Genomic DNA, 21769 nt, shown 5'->3' with positions numbered 1-21769 from the left:
CGGCTTTGCAATAACGTTAACTGCTTTCTATATGTGATGTTAGGTCTTCACTTACGTAGACTGCACACCTCTGAAAGCAGTGTAGAGGAAGATGTAGAGTTTGGTAGGCAGCTGTTCAGTACTGCCCCTGCCCAGTTTCAAATATGGGCAAGGTAAAAATGGCAACCTTTGACGTGACAGCAATAGCTTCTAAAAACAGAACTGACACCAGCGAGATAGGAACCCACACCCGCTAGGACAAGAGCAGCAGGCCTACTCTCCTACTGGAGATTGCTTTCAGAAAAGGACTCTTTAACTTTACCAGCTTTACTGCTCTTAGTATTTAGTGTAGTGTTGTATGTCTTGGTAAATGCGTTAGTCAAAAATGAATACCATGGATAACTTGGAGAAACAGCTGATTTGTCCCATATGTCTGGAAATGTTTACAAAGCCTGTCGTCATCCTACCCTGCCAGCACAACCTCTGTAGAAAATGTGCCAATGATGTTTTCCAGGTAAGAAACTGAAACAAATGCCACTGATTAGTTTTTAGCATTAAGGGGAATGTGTATAAACTTAAAGAACACAGTTTTTGTTTTATATATATATATCTACAGTATATATATATTTATATATATATATATATATCTCCAACTAACAGCCTATGTTTTTATGAACTTCCCTATACTTTTAATGTATGAAAGGCCAAACCAGTAACTGTTAGGACAACAAAGAGTTCATGTATATGATATTCTCATATAATTGGAGAGTTTTAGACAGCAATTGAGCATTCTTTGTGTCACAACTGATCACTAAGGGAAGGCTGTGTTTACAAACAATAATACTATAATTCATCATTACCAGCATCAGAAAACATTGAAAGCTTAGGAAATTTAATTGATTTAGTTGTTAAGTTTTAGTCCCTTCAATAAAACCCCTGTCAACCGATTTGGGAGAGTTAGCAGGGCAGTTTCATATTTTTGTGATGGGGTTTCACTTTTGTATTATGAGTGAAACAATTGTTGAGTGAAACAATTTAATTGATTTTTGCAAATAAGATTGATTTATCAATTAAAACTGTCATCATACTAAATTTGAGGTTTGAGCTGTTTACTGAATTATTTACAGGCTTCAAACCCATACCTTCCTACGAGAGGTGGCTCATTGACGTCTGGTGGCCGCTTCCGATGCCCGTCCTGCAGACATGAGGTGGTTCTGGACAGGCACGGTGTTTACGGGCTGCAAAGGAACCTGTTGGTTGAGAACATCATTGACATGTTCAAACAGGAGTCCAGCAGGTGAAACAGATCAGATACATAGATGTGCTCTCTTCAGTTTCTCTTGATAGAAGACAAAATCTAAGTAAACAGTGATCACCTTACAGTTCAGAGAATAGCTTTGTTTATCAATCAAAGCTGTCTTTAAATAGAAGATAGTAAAGGAGAATAAGGATAAACTGGTGGTGTGATGGCAGGAATTGTAACAGTTGCTGGTGTGGCCTTAGTGCCAGCGGCTTCTGAGTCAGAGAAATGGAGACAGGAGGTTTCTAGTTTTAGTCATCAATCTACACCGATGATTTCCCTGATCTGAGTAGTTGGCTGTATATCCAAAAGGCTTGTCTGACATAAGAGCCACTGCACTCAGGATGCTCAACCTCCTACTGGCTCAAGATGTTGTGGCATTATTAAGTAAACTATTTTATGGACAATTAACTGATATCTTGATTCATTTTTATGGGATAAAATTGCTTGACAATATAAGTATGAGTTATTCATAAAAGATAACGCTAAACACCTGCAAGCACACCTGTATACTACACAGTGTAATAGTGATGTATTGATTACAGTGCTGACATTCCATGCCCATGGCAAGGCAAGACTGATGGATCGTCAATAAACTACTGATATGTGTACTTGTGACATTATCAAACTGACATTATAGGCCATAGGTCACATCAATATGCACTGGAATGTATGTACGACCTGACAGGAAGATACCACTGTTTTCTTTAAACCCAACAGCAGCAAGCCAGCGCCAGAGAGAAAGGAAGGAATGCCAATGTGTGATGTTCACGAGGAAGAAAAGATCAACATTTACTGTGTGACCCATGGTGTGCCCACGTGCTCTATGTGTAAGGTCTTTGGAGCTCACAAAGACTGTGAGGTGGCACCTATCACCAGCATCTACCAGACAAAGAAGGTGAGGCCTGAGATACTCATGGAGATAATGAATACTGTCAATCATGAGAGTATTAGAAATATAATATTAGATAAACATGGGTTTGTGTTAAAAAGTACATCAAAAGTACGTAATCTGACCACGTTTCATCATAAAGTACATTTACATGCATTTTAACTTTGTCCCAGATTTGACTCACACTTGGTCTCAGGTATTTACTCTGCCATGTCCTTGTCCCCCAGACAGAGCTGAGTGACGGGATTGCCATGATGGTTGGTAACAATGACAGGATGCAAGGCATCATTAGTCAGCTTGAGGAAGCCTGTCGTGCCATAGAGGTCAGTGTCCAACTGCTGCAGTGCCTGGCCGCTCACTCACGCAGCAAGCCTTGCTCTCTGCACACACTAATGCACCTGCACAGACGTTTAAACAGACACAATGTGTCACCGCAACTCTGTCTGCTTTCATCTGTCGGTAAGATTAAGACAGAGAGGTGGAGAGGGGGAAATTAAAGTTTTGGTGCCTCAGTCTCACTTTCTCTCTGTTTTCCACATTTTCTTCTACACTGTTATCACAAATTAGTTGACTTTACTAGAAATTTGGGTGGAAACCCGTTGCCTTAAACCATCTAAGTTTTTACACAAGGTGAAACTTAACAGGTCAAGTATTATAGTATTAATACAGAGCGGTAAGTTGATGCAGTAGACAAATCAAGTTTACATTAGCAGTCATTACTAAAAATCATTAGTAAACATAAATTAATTTTATGGAGTCATGTTGTCTAAAATAAGCATGTTAAGTTAAAGCTTTAGTGCGGAATTTTTTATATTAATGAACATCCGTTACATTCAAGCCAACAAATAGACAAATAGACTACAGCACCCACCAATAAGAAAACACACGCAAATAAACCACAGCACGCAACAATAAGAAAACACACACAAATGAACCACAGCACGCAACAATAAGAAAACTCATGCAAATAGCCCACAACACAACGGAAGTGTTTCCAGGGGACACTTTTAAGTGATGCACACGCAGCTGCAGAGATGTGGCGTTTCTCAATCTCAAGAATGCAAAGAAAGGACTTGTGTTCTTGGGGAGAACGTTCTTGCTGGTTGTTCTTGGAAGAATAATATTCAAAAGAGTGGAACAGGATCCCGACTATTGGTGTATTAGTTTAAGTCAGTTTAAGTTATAAAAAGAAGTAGGGCTATGCGCTGGCGTGTCCTAGGTGTCCCTATTAGTGTTATGTGGAATTATCATTTATATATCATTGTAGTGCACTGGAAATGCCCATGGACAACAGATGGAAATTAGCAATTCAAATTATAAAGGTTGGTGTCTCTACTTTAGTCTACATAACATGCCATAGCATGTTACCACTTTATGTACAACTGTAATGTATATAGCCTATGTCATAATTTAAACAAGTCTCCCGATGAGAAACGGGTATCTCTCTCTCCCCCGCCTCTGCCTGCTGCGCTGTGGCCGCGCGCGCGCATGTGTGTGTATGTGACGGCCGGCCAGCTTATGGAGTTTAACTCCGAAAAGGCAGCTAACCACAAGTTCCCGTTAGTCTTATGATGGACATGTGTTGTGATATTTAAACAAACGATCCGTCAAAGGCGAAATAAAAGCCTCTTATTTTTAAAAAAATTATTTAAATTGTTAAATTGTCCTTTTGTTGGTCTGTCTATGTACCGGAAACGCCAATGGTTGAGGCACGTGTGCATCACCTAAAAGTGTCCCCTGGAAACACTTCCGTTGTGTTGTGGGCTATTTGCATGTGTTTTCTTATTGTCGCGTGCTGTGGTTTATTTGCGTGTGTTTTCTTATTATTGCGTGCTTTGGTCTATTTGTGTGCGTTTTCTTCATGTTGCGTGTTGTGGGCTCTCAGGGCCACCGTACTATCAGCTCCACACAACTCTCAACTGGTGTTGTCCGGCGACTTTCGCGCACAGAAACTCGAGTGAAGATAATTACCTCTTCTGAAGAGTCCATCGTGTTTTTTAATCTTCTGTGTTCTCCTTGGCTACAAGCAACAGAAAGGAAAACAATATACATAAAACATTGTAATTTCCCAATGTATTGTACTGCATGGAAAGTTTTACTCAGGAGACAGAGTTACTGATTTCCAATCTGTTGCAACAATAAATGTAGATACACATAAACACTAAGTCAACCTTACAAAACTAAAACCCTGAACCCAGAACATAAATGCACACCCAAAACATTAACAGAACATTATTAAAACACTCTTTAACTAGGACAGAAACCATTCAGAACATATATTTTTTTCCCCATGAGCCTTTGCATCGCTTCAGCGCAGAACAGTTCAAATGACCCCGCCCCTCCCATACAGAAACTTAACACCCTTAGTTATCTCTGCTTAACATGATCTGTGCACTGCATACTTAAGCTGATTAATAATACATTGAATTTATATTATTACAAACAACTAATATGATTTAGTAATGAATATGTTTTTTAACAAAAAATGAAATAACAAGTGGTGACCACTAAAAAGTTAAATTACAACTAAATCTGGTTTGACAGTGTACGTGCACTTAGCAGTGTGCTGCAATCTGCCCCATCAACATAATTAATGGAGGGAGAAAAGACAGCTTTCCTATGGTTCACATCCCACAGTTGGACATAGTAGGGAGTAGGGTTGGGCATCGAGAACCGATTCCTAATCGGAATTGTTTCAAAAATTACGATTCCATCGGAATCGTTTCTTTATTGGAATCGTTTTGGAATCTTTTGGAGGATTTGGTTTCAAATCCAATCATCCCTTCCCAATTTAACATGCGCAAGTTTTGGTTTCCGTAGCGACCACGCGCTTGTTGTGTTGCAGCCTTGGAGCACAGTAAGCGGCGCTCTAGTGTGGCTTTATTTTACGTTGAAAAAGCTGTAAAACTGCAAACCACCTTTGAATCAAAATAAAACGTTCCTATTATTTGTGAAATAAGCACATGACACGTTTCAACTCCACCCCTCAAAGAATCGGAATCGAGAATCGATAAGAACCGGAATCGAAAGGAAGAATCAGAATTGGAATCAGAATCATTAAAATCCAAACGATGCCCAACCCTAGTAGGGAGGAAGGTGGAGTGGCTCCAGTCCCCCATGTAGTGTCACCGTCAGTGGCGTTACTCAGGGCAGACATGCAGAATGTTCTCCCTTCACATATGGCACTATCTAAAGGGCAGAAGACAGGCTAACCACAACATTTTTAGTTTACAGTATTTATATGAACATACACAGAAAGCAACAGCTATTACTATCTTTGGTTTTGAATGTTCTAAACTCTGTTGTACCCTAGAGTTGCATTTACAAACATGTCTTACTCAAAAGACTGAGATGAATGATGGTGATGATTTATATGAATGGACTTTCAGAATTTATAATCTTTCCCTGTGTGTGTGTGTACATGTGTCTCCTTCCATCTCTCACTCGTGCATGTATAGGAGAATGGTCGGAGGCAGAAGACCCTGGTGTGTGAGAAGTTTGACCTGCTGTACTCTGTTCTGGAGGCAAAGAAGAGGGAGATGAGTCAGAAGGTGACGGCCGAACAGGAAGAGAAGGTGAACTATATCCGGGGACTGACCAGGAAGTACGGAGACCATCTGGAGGAGAGTTGTAAGATGGTGGAGTTGGGTATCCAGACTATGGAGGAGCCGGAAATGGCTTTATTTCTACAGGTCAGAGTCAATACCAAATGGGCTCCATATAAAATGTTTACAATTACCAATATTTTATGTATAAGTTGAATAGAGTAGTCTTTCTTTCTCTTGTCTCTTTCAGAACACAAAGCCTCTCCTCAAAAAGTGAGTAGCCTACATGTCTTTATATCAATAATTACACTGGCAATGGGTAAGGGGAAATACAGTATGTTTGCTATGTAAAAAAGATAACACATTGTCGTTTTAAGGTAAAAATCCTTTCTGGCATAACACTATTAAAAGCTACAACTGGATGTTTCTTTCCCTTTTGTTTGCAGTTGCTTTTTTCATATTCATGTGAACAATTTACCAAATTAACATCAGCACCTAAAAACCCCTCAGCCTAATGCAGCGACGTCACACCTGCTCTCTGTCAGCTGTCAAAAGTAATTCTGTGAAATGTAGCAAATAATTATCTTTAGATGCAGCATCCTGAAATAACTTGCAGAATGTGCTAAACATCACAGGCTGATGATGTATAACAAGTGTTACATTGTCTGTCTGTCTGTGGGTAAATTTTGTTCCCTCCATAAATCATGCAAATTGGACCTTTTGCACTCAGGCTTGCAGAAGCATCCAGTACAGCACACTTGGACAAAGTTGAGCGTGGCTATGAAAATATGGATCATTACACCGTTGACTTCAACAAAGAGGGCAAGGCCCTCCGCAGCCTTGACTTCCCCCACGGTGAGTTGGTGATGGCAGCAAGTTACGGCTTACAGCTGCGACTTGTAGTAGTCAGACTTTTATTTTCCTTCCTATCCTTTCTACAGAGGATGAAGACGAGGATGAAGAGGATGAGGATGGAGAAGCAGGCACAGAGGAAGGAGAGGGGGCCCAGACTGTTTCGGGAGGCAGTGCTGTTACAGCTGCCTCCGTCGAACCTCCTGCCACCCAGCAGAGTAGCTCCTCCCCAAGCGCAGCCAAGAGCGCTGCCTCCACCTAGCTGTCAGCCGCCGGCCCAGACAACACCTTAACCAGGAGCAGGATAAGTTTTGCTTTGCTGAAATGTTGATTTCAGGTCAGTTGTGATACTTTTCTCCCAGATCTGGGAACAGTGAGACAGATTTAGATCTGCGCCGAAGGGAAAGTCTGAGTAGCTGAGGTAGATCTAAAGGAAGAGACAGAAGTTTCAATTCCCTTTCCTCTCTTTAATTGTGATTGTGTTAGCGTGCATCACTGCATACTGACTGATCATATACTTTTTTTTTTTTTTTTAAATACACATTTTGGTTCCTTCTTCAGTAGCTTTTTTTGACATACCAATTGACAGACCGTCTACGGGTGTCTATTGGTTCCAGAAATTATAAATTTTTTTATGTAGCTGACCTTTTGCGACTCACTGCTTGAACTGCATCATTAGCGAGCATGACAAGAGGGCCTCAGGTTTTTCTCCTGGTCGTATACTTTTTTATGACTGATATAACTTTATGAGTAGTAAGAAACTATCACTGTGACATTTCAGTATTTCATACATGTAACAGGCTGTATTATGTGTCGTATTCTTTGTCATGTTACAGTGTATTATTATGTGTCATTAAAACTGAATTGTACAAACACCTACTGCATAGTATCTCTCAAATCTTGGCTCTGTCACAAATAACTACATTTTTCTCTTTCTCCCTCCCTTTATTTCTTCTTCACACTCATTTTAATTTATTTCTGTCATAGGAAATCTATCTAGAAAAAGCATTAGTGCCATTTTTATAGCTTGTTCAGACAGTTCATGGTCATGATACCATTCCTGCCTACGACTTACTGTATATATTAGACTGCAGCGTGCCTCAAACCTTTAGTTATATATTTGCTGCCCTGCAGAGGTCTCACCTTGTGACTCCACTATTGAGATAGTCGGCCGAGTCCAATCTAATTATTGTACACCGTCTCTCGGTGAGTTGGATTCTTTACAAATGGGCTCAATGCAGCACTAAGCCCCAAGTTGCTAAATGGGCCAAACTGAATAGGATGACTCACACCCACAGCTCTTGTTTAGTTACACTGTGGGTCAAGGATCAGTACAGCATGCTCTCACACACACACTCACACACACACACACACAAACACACACACAGATAGGCACACACACAATGTCTTTCACACTCCTTAGCTAACAGTTGTGCATCCTTCAGATGTCTGTGGTTGCCTCTTGCCGGTATAATGCTTCTTGAGGATTAACGGTTTAGGAGAAAGGATGCTGTATGAATGTTCTTCACCTCCATGACTACAGGTGCTTTTACAGCATCCTTAGAAACATCTTTGGTACATTTTTGTTGTTGCGCTTCTTTTTGTGCGTGTCAGAGAGGAGTCACGGTGCTAACCCACGACTTGGCTCCAGAGCAATGCCATGGTTACACCATATAAGGTTTTTATATCCAGTTAGAAAAAAACTTTTTCTATTAATCAATATTTGTGTAGGCAAGACTCCAGATGCTGTGGCCATTTGTGGTCTCTCCAACTGTAAACATATATATTTTCAATTTCTCCAATGTAAGATTACAAATCTATATGTCACGGAAAACATTAGGAAAGTGTATGCTAATCAAATGACTAAATACAGTGACTGGGGATAGTTAGTTTCATGGGAGTTATTATTAACTGATATGTAAGGATATCCACAGAGAAGTGTAAGCATTGCTTTTATTTTTTTATTAAAAAATATAGATATAATACGTTCTCTTGCACAACAGAAAATGACTGGTTGCACATAAGTTTATTAACAAACAAATATCATAAATACAGGGATTCATAATCTAAAACAAAACGCCAACTTTGTTAATGCATTAATTCATGTCTCAACCAAAAGCATTTCATCTCAAATATGAAGAACGTGTGATTTCTACAGATTTGACACCAACATTAAAATGGCCAGGTACAATCGGATCATTGTAAGTCAAGCCCGTTTACGCTCCATAGTTTGAGGTTAAAGCTTTAAATTATAAAGTGATAAAGCAGCACTATATTATACACAGCATGTTTTGTGCTGATGATAAAAATGCAACAAAAAAAGAAAGAAAGAGAAGGGAGATCTTTGGCCGTCTGGAAAGAGGTCTTCATTTCCCGAAGAGCTCCATCATTCTTCTGTTATTTTGCGCTTGCTGAGCCAGCTGTTCCGCCCTGGACATCTCCATCATTTCCCGCAGCAGGTGGAAAGTCAGATCCAGGGATATCGGCGGGTCTTCGGACCTCCTTCCCCTCTCCATCGACTCGTCTCCGCGGTCTCCGAAGCCGCTTATGAGCGCCCTGATGTTTCCAACTTTCCCTTGTAAAAGACGCCGCGTCAGCTGGAGTTGCAACGCTCTGTTGTAGATGGCAGGTGTTCCGCCGGGATACATGGGCGATGATGGGAAAGAGTTAGAGTCCCCGTTGCCCAGTCGGATGAAATACTCCTCTCCAAGCCGCTCCAGGATGGGGCCAGACTGCTGCTGCTGTTGCTGGGAGTTTTGGGTTTGGGGAGCTGGGACGCGCAGGGCACCGCCAGGGCTCTCAATAGCCCGACATTCGTAGCGCGGTAAGAAGGCAACTAGCAGAATCACGGTGGTACCAAGTAAATTGAGCTTCATGTCAGGATATCAACAGGAATCTGAGAAGAAAAACAAATGCTTTGATCATTTTTCATCCCAACTTTTCCCCCCCCAAAACAACCCTTCCTTTAAAAAAAGTGTTTTTTTTTTTTTTTATAAATTTTTTTTTTTTTTTTTTTTTTTTTTTTTTTTTTTTTTTTCCCCCCCACCAAAAAAAAAAAAACAAAAAAAATTTTTTTAAAAAGTGTTTTTTTATTTTTTATTTTTTCGTTTAATAGTGTTTTTTTTTTTTTTATTAATAAAAAATATAAATATTTTTTCTCCCCTTCCCTCCCCCCCAAAAAAAAAAAAAAACAAAACACAAAAAAAAAAAAAAAAAAAAAAAAAAAAAAAAAAAAAAAAAAAAAAAAAAAAAAAAAAAAAAAAACACAAAAAAAAAAAAAACCACTAAGCTGAAGCTTTTCATACCTTCAACCTTTAGAGGAGGTCCAGTACAGGCTTGTAGGTTGCCAGGTAGTTGGCAAGATGCCGCCCTCCTTCACTTCTTTGGAGAAACAAGTATATAGTTACTTAAAGAGTAGATGCAGAATGGACTTATATAGCCGAACTCACTACAAGTGTCGCGTTCCAAGATGAGATTGAGTCTGCGCGTTCTTGCATGGGTGTGTAACGTGAATGGACGCCTCTGACAAAGTGCTTTAGTTTAGATGAGATGAGTCATATGTGAGCGTGCGCGCGCGTGCACCAGCGTCTACCACTGTGCTTTCAGAATAGGCCTGTAGGTGCCACACCTGCTGGCATTTTCACTTGAATGAGTTAGTTGCAAATAATTGCGCAGGTTTGAAAGGAGAATATTCAAAAGTGACCGAGTATTAAGGCAAGATAAGTTTGAAAATATGCTTTTTTCTGCTTCTCAGTCACAGCTCATTTTCTGAATTATGTGTCAACAATCAGATTTAAATGTGCTTTGCTTGACAAAGAAATAATTATATAACAAACTACAGTGACTGTTCTTTTTGATCAAATTGCCAACATTTACAGTGCCATAATGCAATAATGATAAATAATTAAGAAACTAAAGATGTTGGAAATGCATCAAATAGTTGCAGGTACTTTTGGTGCAATCTACAGGACTGACTTTGTTGGTGCATATTGCACCACACTAATGATTCCACAGAAGGTTCCCAGCTGAGCTGACCTGTCTTGTATTCAGTGAATGTGCATCTGCGGTGCATCTCTGAGTGGCATTGTCTCCCAGTGATTCATTGCTGCTGCACGTACGTCACCACCTCTGCCTCCGGGTGCCTCAGCCACCTCGAGGGGCCCACTGCCAAGCCACGTTTTCAGGATGGAGAGCTTAATCCAACATCAACTATTCGAATCTTGAATAGTTTGATGATAAAAAGTAGAACTCTGACTTGTCTGTTTCACACTTAGTTCAGCTATTGTGCAATACAATGAAATTCCTAATAATGTTTAAAAAGTTGGCACTTTTCCACTTTAAGCATACACTCTATATATTTGTTAAGTCACCTTTCACAATGTGGTAAAATCATTTCCATTAATCCCTAATGGTAAATCCATTTTACCCAGACATTCAGCCCGGGAAAATATCCAATAAGTTCCAGACATACAGTATATGCAGATTTAAAGTAAGAGCACAAAATGTGCAGTGTACGCTAACATAAAAAAAACAGCAATTTAAGAGAGAGGAGGAGAGGAGAACATTTGTAAATGTACAAGGGGTATTTTTCTTCAGAATATCTGCCATCTTCGAAAAGTCACATCTTATCTTGAGACATTTTAGGTGATCACTCAGAGTGTAATTTGCAGTCCACGTGAAATTGTTTCTCCTATTAGCCTCTCCACTTTGTCGCTGTTCATGCGTGCTGCTCCGGGCGAGGTGTCAGGTCCCATCATGAGAAACACATGTTGGGTGACACAAATAGAAAACACCGCCAGATGAGAGAGTGACTGCTCGTGGTCAACTCATGTCACCTCATTTTCAAATCACTGTCCCTGCACAGATCACTTGGAGAGAAATCCTCTCTTGTGACGTCACACCGGAATAGACTCAGGCTTAAATCGTTATCCCTTTGTTTCCTCAATTAAGGTGAGTCTCTCAGACGATTAGATTAGATAAAACTTTAATGATTCCCCTGGGGAAATTGGGATGTTGCCACTTAATATGACCTTTGTGTCTGGCCTCTTAATGCAGGTAGAGAATACCATAAAATGATTAGATAAAAATCTGGACTTGAGTTAAAGTGAATTCCATACCAGACACTTTGAAGTGCTTCTGAGAAAGGATTTCACAGAACCAATGTCAGACAGACAGACTCTCCATGGCAACAGATTTTTTTAATTAATCATTTGACTTTGTAATTGCGATCTGTGGAGGGACAAGTGCTTCTCTGCAAACTTTCCCTTCCTAAATAATTGGACAGCTCTCCCCGGCGTATTGAGCTGTCTTTTTTTTAATACTTCCGGTGTTCTACTCGACTTTGACAGACTCATTTTAATAAACAAGGTCACTCTGGTTTTTTCAATCAGTATGAACAGGTATTCTGGTGCTGATCGCTGAGACTGCAGAGCCCAGGGCTCCACACTTAGACCTGTAGCTCAGGTGTCCTTTTGGTTTATAGTCCAGTGATATAGCCTGTTATAAAAACACCTCTCTAATAGAAGTGAGTGCTTGGCCTTTCATTTTAAGAAAAAAAAGAGATGGAAGATTTTACAGAAATGGCATTTCTGGTTTTACAATTGACCACAAAATTACACAAAACGTTCATTAGAACCAGCACCCTAGATATATAAGTAATTAACTGTATGATAATGTTCAGTCAGGGCAGTTTAAGGCTAAACAGACTCATTAATTATGCAAAATGAACGCTGCTGACCAGTTTCCCCTTCGGGTTACTTGATGTTCAAGTATTCTTCAGTGCAGCTGCTTTTAAAAAGGAGCTTTTTGTGGGTCATGATGGATGTTTTTTAAGCAAGCCATTTGAGATAAGACTGAACAATCTTCTGAGGCTCTTGAAATGATTACCTTTTGAAAAATGAAATGTGAGATGGCTTCCCTGGGCTTTCCCTATGGTTTGCATGCAATAAGTCTGAGAACGTGTGATGCAAAGCTGTCCATAATGCAGCGACACACCCAAGGGCCATTCTGTCTATATGAATCTAGCTTGTGTAAATCTAGAGGTGTCAACTCACAGGCTTCCCTTATTCTTGTTCACATAGTGGAGGCCAATCTCCTGTTGTCGAAGGAAAATAACGTCTGCAAGGACCATATTTAATCTTTGTCTAAATTACCTTTTATATTTGTTCACAACCATGGCTGGATTTTCCCAGTTCAAATTTTACAATTAGGAGAGTAAACATCCTAATAACTTTAATTTAAAAAGCTTATCTTTAAATTGGATAGTGGACACTTAAATCTAAGCAGCTGTCTAATGCATAATGTACCAAATACATTGAATTATAGGATATATCTGGTGTTTCTTTAACTTTTTCTTATCAACAAATCCTGTTAAAACACCAACACTAACAATGTGTTAGCCCATCTTTTATTGCTTTCTGACGTCTCTCCCCTGTCTATGGCACTCAGCCCCAAGCCTATTTGTTCCTATGAAGGCATAAATCTTTTAAACAACATATAGTTCCACCTTTATAAAAAACGTTATAAACGTTTTTAGCAAAGGTTACTCAGACAAGAGGCGTAAATGTTGCATTTGTTAAGGATATAACACACATTTGGTGTGCTAGTTACTGTTTACTGCACCAAGATGGTTTATGCTGGAAATAAATGTGTTTCATATATTGGTGTGGAAAAGGACAACAGGAACAGGACTATAAATGTTTTCAGTGATAGGCCATGTCACTGGTTCACATCTGGATTTAAACGACTTCACAGGACAAAAAGGTGTAGCCTGAGATGTTCAAAATATAACATTTATTGCTACACTTCTACTATAAAATGAATAATCTGCTTTCTAATTCAGGAATGACACAGGAAATTACTATTTATTCAAAATGAAATGTTCTCATTTGTCGTGTAAGTTACAAAAAAAAGCACCTTGCTATTATATTGTGCAGGCCTAGTGAAGATCTTTGGTATGCTTGCAACGCTGGGAAGAAGTCCATTTCATGATTTTATCCTTAAGTTTTATGTTCGGGAAATAAATGTTCTGCTTCTGTGCACGATTTCATGTTTTTAAGTGATGTTTTTATTTCAGTAATAAGTGTTGAATAATGATTTATTTAAATGCAGCAGATGTCCACTCTTAGACTGTGTAGATTTGACTGCTTCATACTGTGACAGAAATTGCCATCTCATGAGAAATCTAGGGCAAAAACATTCTACCAAAATTGTAACCCAGTTTTCTTGGCTTTTTGATAAAACACTTTGACCATAATTGGCTCTAAGGGGCCTCCTAATCTAAACATATAATGTGGATACTGTCTCCCCTGTGTAGTCTCATGGCTAAGGTTTCAATCATTTATAACCCAGTATTTCTGTCGTAATACTGGGTTTGTCATTTCTTTATGCGGTATGATCAGCTGCGGGAGAACAAAGTAACTCTAGGCCTGTGTGCAGAATGATTGCCAATCATCATATGCACCAACATTGACAGTTACCATACAGGTCGACGTCGACAGAGTGCTGCCACAGAAACAAAACATTTCAAATGGCTTTCTTTATTTTAGACTTGGCTTGTCTTTGAGCGTCAAAGACCTTAAAAATCTCTCTTTTTCTTTCAACGCCTCTACCCCTCATTCCATATACTGTAACAATCAGAGGCGTAAAGACTGAAATGGTTGAATGGATTTCTTGCTGTCTCTGTGGATGTCTTGTCACTTTGGTCTCAACTCAATGTTCATGCAGGGACTTTTTATCTGGGTTAAGATCCAAAACAAGATCATCAGACCAATCAAAGTTGCCATTATGCAGATCAAAATGGTTATGGCTTCTATTATATAAGTATATTTTCCTTATGTAATATTCTAACATGTATGACAAACTCTTCCCAGTCGTATGCTTTGTTTGGAGGAGTTTTGGTAGATGTGGGATGTATTTTTAAGTGGAGCGCTAATGAGAGAAAACAGTCAGTGTAGTGGAGGCAGTGTGGTCTTTTCTTCCTTTCTTCAACCAAGCATGTTTGCAGCGACTTAACAATAAGTTACGGTTCAGCATGAGGATAGCAAAGCCTGGGTCATAATAGAAATGCACATCTATCACCACACAGCAGTGACCAGTTTAGTCAATAATGTCATGCCCTAAGAAACTGGAGATGCTTGATTTTCTCATTCTGAGTGGTGACAGCTTCATCGAATTGACTGACAGTTGCTTGTTGCTAAGAAAGCCTTGCCCTGCATCTATATGTGTGTGCAAACTTTTAAAGCAATGTTGCAAAACCCTCAGAGTCCTCTCAGATGATCGCGCTGGGCAGTGGCCTCATAGCACGCATAATGAATGTCCTCCAGCACATTAGAGACAGGATGCAAGCCAGTGAAGATGCAGTGAAATCAGCTGTGTTTGAGCAGCAAGAGATGCATTTTTGTTTTTCAGAAAATGCATTTAAAGTAGTCTAATGAGGAAAACAATGGGCTGGGCTGTTATATATTGTGATGGAGCTGCAAATGGGGTCAAAGAATATCTTGATATCCCTTGTGCAGAAAGGACAACACAAACATAGTCTTAATTTTGTCTTTATCACATCAGAGGATAATTAGAAGAGTGTCTGTCCAATAAAAAACATGCAGTATATAACTGACCTCCTTTGTCTGTGCGTGTTTTTACCCCCAAGTAAATCGAATGACTCACCCATTGTTTTCTTTTCTTTGTTTTACTGCTTGAGATCAGAAGATGACCGTGGGTTTTCTGCAGTGAGTTGCAAAGCATTCCTCTTCTCTAACTGTTTGTGTAGGTGTCTATGTTCCCTCCTCGGTTTCTTTCTGATCCTCAGCGAGGAGCTAACAGGCACTGATCACACAGTGGCTCCAGGGCAAAATCAAAAATGAGAAAATTACTCCAGACAGCAGCAGCAGCACTTTGGGAAAATCTGACAACAGCACAAGAAAAGATAGAAGAAAGAAGGAGTAAATACAGTAGAAATGTACAAACTATGTTGGTTTGGCTTTTGGTACTGTACAATAATTAATGTGATTTTAATACATAAACTTTTGGTGTTGAATGTATCAGAGGATCATTGCTGGACTGAACTTTGTTCTCTGTGATTAATTTGACTGAGTGGCTGTAATTTAAAAGCCTCCAGAGCTTGGCATCAATCAATTCAACAAGTCAAATAAAACTAATGTAATGAATCAATCAGCAGAGATACACACATTAATCTGGAGCACTCCTCAGTCAGAAGCCTTTCAACATCAAGCTTAACCCTCCAGAGAGAGAGAGTGTGAATGTACAGTACGGACGCTCATGATAAGAGAGATACACAAAAACAGTGGGAGACAGAGAGGAGGAAGATGCAGGTACAGTAAGTGCGAATGGCAGGTAGTTAGACGCGCAAAGCTGATTTTGTCTAGTAAATTCATCAGCCTGAGTGATTGGATGACTCGAGAGTGACATCATTTCTTGGGATGAGCAACGAAGAGAGGCAGCTGTCAGACAGACAAGAGGTGCCAGGAAGTGCTCATATATCATATCATCCAGTGATAATGGGAGGTCATCTAAACATTTAGCAATACAGAGGACCTGATGTAACCGTCCCTTGAGCTGTTGTTGTGTTATGTAGAAACCTAACTTTGATGCAGAAATTTGCCTTTCCACAATCAGTGTCTTCTAAAAGCACTCATCTGCACATCTGCATTTTTTTTGTGATTAACAATTTTTTATAATTTTTTTTAACAACATACAAAACATACAATTCGCAACATATTGCGCCCCCACTCGACATCCCACCCACCCAGACAAAAAACAAGAAAAGATGACCCAATAACAACAATATACAAGACCACACAACCAAATAATAACAAAACAGACAATCTGTAAACCAAATAAACCTATGTATAATGACCACACCACAAACCCATCATACACGTCCCTCCCCAGCATAAAGCCTCTCCGGAGCCAGTACCGGGTTTTTAAGGCAGATACCGAAATTAATTGTGACCAAGATATGTACTGAGCAGGACTTTCTACAGTTGAAGAGTAAACTTTTAAGATGTCTCTGTGACGATGGATCCCTTCTTATATGATGTATTATAGTTTTTATCTCAGTCATTTAGGATTTCCTAATACCTAACCTCTCTTAGCTACCTTAACTTTAGCCCAGTAGTCAAAACTCTTTCTATAAAGTAAGTTTTATTTTCTGGTTTCAGTAGTGCTAAAGGGTACAAAAAATGAGTTTATGTTTATATGCTCTCAATTGCAGCTGCCAGGCTCTTGTTATGCTGCCAAGCATATTGACCTTGTGAAAGACTTTGCATCCTGATATGTTTAAGCACCGCTGTGTCTGAGCCTGGAGGATACGCATGGTCACACAGCCACATCGCAGGTTGCCCAAAATGTAATTTCAAGCAACTCCATCTTCTCCTTTTTCATGCTTCTTCAGTTTATCCACTGTCTCTGCTTCAACTGCTTTGCAGACCTGAGGCTATCTTGCTGGCGATGTACCAGTTGCCTGTTTTGTTTTATACGGTGTTGTCTTTGTCCAGAGAACGAGACCTCTGCAGCCCTGTTTGTTGTTTTTTTTTTGTTAACTTTTTTTTTTTTTTTGCTTTGGTAAAATCTTTTTTTTTTTTTTTTTTTTAGATTTGACAGTTTCGGTTTGCTTGCTAACCTCTGTATGTAGTCTAAGCCGCTTACCACATCCTGCCTCAGCTCCTAAATCTCTTTTTTGTTGTAAGGTTCACATAATATCTTTCTAATCTTTAGAAAAGCCTATCCAGTATCCAAAATTGTATCTTTGCCATGCAGGGTATTTTTTTCACCTTACAGTTCACTTTAACAATCATCCTCCTCAGTAAACCTCTGTAGTTACGAAAGCTCCCAGTCATGAGCAGCCAAGAGCTAAGACAAACATCATCATGATGTAACCTTCAGCATGTGTCTTCTGCTGTATATCCACAACTGCAATTAAATTTTTGATCTGTACCTATGTGTCCAACACTGTAAGGATTGGAACTGAGGGTTATTGTGTTAGATATATAATTAGATGTGTTGCTCTCATCACACAATTATTCTTGCCATTGTGACAACCCACAACAAACAATTGCTGGATTGCTATGTTTGAACTCGCTTTGTGTATAATATACTCACTTTGCTGATAGAGATAAGTGTTTTCTTTTTTATTTTCCTAGAAAATTAAAAATAATACATGTCACAAGAGGGGCTCGTCTGCCCTGTCGACACAGCAATTTAGATTAGCTTTCACGATTGCTTTCAATTAAGTTACAGCGCCTTTTAAAAACTCACTGAGTGCTCTGTGTGATTGCTTTAGAGTTAGTTCTGCTGCAGGATACTGTAAATAGAATAAATTAATTTAATCTCAGGTCATTATATTTGAGTACCTGCATTTACATAGCTATTGTTGTTTCCACTTTTACATACTAATCAGTGTGCAGAGAGCAGATATTCATTAATCATAGCCAAAAGGTTGCGCTCTACAAGTTTTCCAAGAACTTTCAATTTGATCACTGAACTGCTCTGTGATTGCTGTTTGCAAGTTGTGTTTTGTAATTAGAGTGTGTTTTTTCTCTTCTCAATCCGTCCTGATGTGTCCAGTTCACTGGGCTGTGCATACAACTCCCACACAGCGGATTGTCAACTAAGGTGGGCTTCCCCAAGCTCCTTGACCCCTCTCACCATGGGTGAGCATGAATTACATTAGCCACAGTTATGTAAACTTTAATTAGATAAGGGATTTGGATATTGGCACTACACCAAGCTCATACTGCAGTGAGCTGGAAGCCATCGCTCTCCACTATGTGCACTTTTTTTTGTATCCCAGTACACGTCCATATATGCATGGGTACAGTATGTGTTGATGCTCATGATGATTATGATGTATGATGCTCACAACAATGCATACTTTACACTAATAAACCTCCAGCAGAAAAGCAAGCTGAGAGTTGTGTGATATAATACTGAGCCCCGGGGTGGACGTAGTTTAGTTAAACTTGGGTTGGCAATGACTTTCAAACATGGCAGAAGGAACAGGAGCCTAACTAACCACAAGTAGGTTGTACATAGCCTGAGGCAATTCACACAATTACAGTCAAGACGCTACTTTGTTGCACCCCTCCTCACCGCCTGTAGCTGCATGGAAAGAATCACAAAATGGATCCGGCATACGTTGTCTGTTCTAAATCAGCTGTGACACTGAATCATCAGGTTTTTATTTGGGAGCACACGGATGGAGTTGAGGCCTTGTGGCTGTCGCTCTGCATTACTTTCCACTGACACCATGTACGCAAGCAATGAGCACATGAAACTTGAGTGTAAATTATAGGAAGTCTTTAAAAAAAACTCAAATCCCGAGAAGTAGCACATATGGTGGTGTTTGCTTCCACTTTGAGGTGCTTGTTTGAGTGAAAAGCTGAATGTGTGAGCATGTGTGTGTGTGTGTGTGTGTGTGTGTGTGTGTGTGTGTGTGTGTGTGTGTGTGTGTGTGTGTGTGTGTGTGTGTGTGTGTGTGTGTGTGTGTGTGTGTGTGTGTGTGTGGTATTGTTTGTAAGGACTGTATATGGAAATAAAAGACCTGTTTTTGTTCTTGATCATAGCTCTTTTTAACAGCTTTCCAAACGCCACCATTACATTTAACCTCAGAGGCCGAGCAAGTGTGGACAAATTAACAGAAGCACCAAATAATACCAAGCACCTAAGAGGGGAGCAATGTCACACTTTGCCTTTGCACAGAATCAAGCCTTCTTTAGATGCCGTCACAGTCTGAAACTGCGTTTATTGAATAGGAAAAATTCCTTCTTTGAAGGATGAAGGAGGGTGAAATCTGCTTTGCACGCTGAGATCTAAAACTCCCCAATAAAGGTTCATTGATGTTCAGATCTTTTCATTTCTCGGGGGTGCAGGTTTTATGCTTCTTACACCAGGTTTTGCTTCTTTGTGCACAGGCATTAGATTAGAAAAGAGGTTTCTGAAAGGAGGCTCTCATATACAGTATATTCAAGCTTTGTATACCTAAGGCCACTATCTAGAGTTTTCTCAGAACTTGACCTCGGTGACACTGAGTTTGAGTGACAGATGTGAATTTAGAGGTCAATTTTACTGTACATTGGAGGTACTTAACCACTATACTAAGAGCGCACTTGATGATGATTTCTGTTACCTTGATACATTCTGCTAAAAGGTAATCAACATAATATTATTTCTTCTTTTATTTGTAATTGTAATGCTGTATGAATTCAATTTTTCATGTGGTACTTTCTGTACACCATTTGCGAATACAAAGGATTGGTTTTTAAATGCATACAATATATTTAACATCATTACTCGTTAATCTGAACGTACAGATTGGCAACTTTAATTGTAATTTATAATTGTTGAACATTCATTGTTTCTGGTCGATTTAACAGTTAAATTATGCTTTAACTTTAAGATCAAAGGTTATTTTAGGAACTACGGGTGTTTGAGTATTCTAAACCTGAGATGCCTTGTGAAATTCTTCTAAATTGTTTCACTTACTCAAACTCTAGGGCATGGAGGGGGGGGGGGAAGCAGTATAAAATTTACATATCAAAGCGAGCATACCGATGCTTGAGGGTCCCTGCATAGATGTATGGGATCCATATTATTTATAGCTCAGGAACATCCCCTGGGATCCTGTCGGGATCTGTCATGCTATACAAGAGAGGATAGATGGGTGAATGTAGCTTGCAATTAATGACTGTTGCATCATGTCAGGCCAAAGGGTTTCACGATGCGTGACCGACATATAATCACGGCATTGATCAGACAACTTTTTGGAGAACAAAGAAAACTGGGCTGACAGGAGTCACTTTGAGGGACACAGTGATGAGAGCAGAAGAAGAATTGTAGCCTATATTGTAGGCTATCACTGATTCTCTGCTCTGACATGAATGGGATCATACAGGGACGTTTAGCATGCCAGTGACACACAGACACTTTGTTAGCGATAAGTGACAGTGGCCCTGAGTATGAGTGGAGCAAGGTGACTTCTGCCCTTTTGCTAATGAGCACCGCTCCTCTGACTCATTCGACAACATTGACTGATACAGGAGGAGTCGCTCCTGTTGAATGGCGCGGGAACAAAGTCACTAATTCCCGGTGGGTGTCTTGGAATATCAGCCTATTCCGGTTCTCTGCACTAAATATATACGAAAGAGAGCATGCAAACAGTGCAACGTGTCACCTGTTGCAGAGGCAAATGGGAATCAAGTGTAAGTAAGGTCAGAAATGGACTAATGGATTGTCTAATAAGAGAGATAGAAATGGAAAAAAAATTTAAAAGCTTTAAAGCCACTAGCAGAATAAATTAGGCATCTTAAATTATGATGTGAGCTACAAAAAGGGCCAAAAAATAAGTTTATTTCTAAACTTCACCTCTGTGTCACATCATCCTTTACATCCTGACTTGCATCTCCCACGCAACACAAAGACAGATAAAATGTCTGAATGACTCTACAAAATCCCTCTTGAAGCATCAGTGGCGCATGACTCTCAGCCCACAAGGGAGACAACAGCACTTCCACAATGTCCTTAGTACATCTCAGAAAAGGCCAATTTGTCACTTGTCAGAATGCATATTTTGTTTGAAACAATTTCTTTCATTTTTTTTCTCACATTCCCCATGGTCCATTGCCATCAAATCAGTCGCCGTCAAGTTGAGTAGCACTTAGTGGCTAAAAGCCCTCTTGTCTTGTGAAAGAACGAAACCCTACGTTATCAGGGTGGCTTTCTTTTGTTTAATATACAATTTTTACACCGACTGATCACTGCTCATTAAATTGCATTTAAAAACAGTGCTATATGTGACAACATATACATCCTGTTCAGCTGTTATCAGTGTACACTAGATCTAAAGTAAGCATGCTTTTTCCCCAAACAATTTTCTGATTGACCGAATTCTACATCCTTCCTGCAGTGAACAATTCCCCAGAGGAATTAGTGGTTGTCTGCATTCATTAAGCTCAGTATTAGTCTAATTATGCGCCAATGTGCACCTACGGACTAATTAACAGGGGATCAATAAGGGCCCTGGATGCCCCTCACGTAGGGGCCCGGTGCTCAGCGCCCTCATTATTGGAGTTGCACCGAAGCTTCAAAGAGGATTTCTCAGGCACTACCCGAGGGGCTGGATGACACATTAGGCTGCATAGGTTTGGCAAAAGTTGGTGTTTCTGCTCTTTTTCTGTATGTCTCTCA

At 39.7% G+C, this 21769-nt stretch overlaps 2 protein-coding genes across 2 annotated transcripts; one reads left to right on the top strand and one right to left on the bottom strand.

The window, feature by feature from the left end:
* The first annotated feature begins 364 nt into the window (after positions 1-364).
* On the top strand, positions 365-7444 carry trim55b (tripartite motif containing 55b). The gene is made up of 8 exons (XM_039789533.1): positions 365-493; positions 1107-1276; positions 2000-2177; positions 2399-2494; positions 5630-5863; positions 5967-5989; positions 6447-6571; positions 6658-7444. Exons 1-8 carry the CDS (start codon positions 365-367, stop codon positions 6828-6830), a joined length of 1128 nt encoding a protein of 375 aa, XP_039645467.1. The 3' UTR covers positions 6831-7444.
* A 1107-nt stretch (positions 7445-8551) lies between these two features.
* crhb (corticotropin releasing hormone b) lies at positions 8552-10082 on the bottom strand. The gene is made up of 2 exons (XM_039790554.1): positions 9874-10082; positions 8552-9464 (listed from the first exon to the last, which is right to left on the bottom strand). Exon 2 carries the CDS (start codon positions 9442-9444, stop codon positions 8935-8937), a length of 510 nt encoding a protein of 169 aa, XP_039646488.1. The 5' UTR covers positions 9445-9464; positions 9874-10082; the 3' UTR covers positions 8552-8934.
* Positions 10083-21769: the final 11687 nt, after the last annotated feature.

The sequence above is a fragment of the Perca fluviatilis genome, chromosome 22, assembly GCF_010015445.1.
Source record: "Perca fluviatilis chromosome 22, GENO_Pfluv_1.0, whole genome shotgun sequence".
NCBI classification, from domain to species: domain Eukaryota; kingdom Metazoa; phylum Chordata; class Actinopteri; order Perciformes; family Percidae; genus Perca; species Perca fluviatilis.
This window is presented reverse-complemented; position numbering and strand designations above follow the sequence as displayed.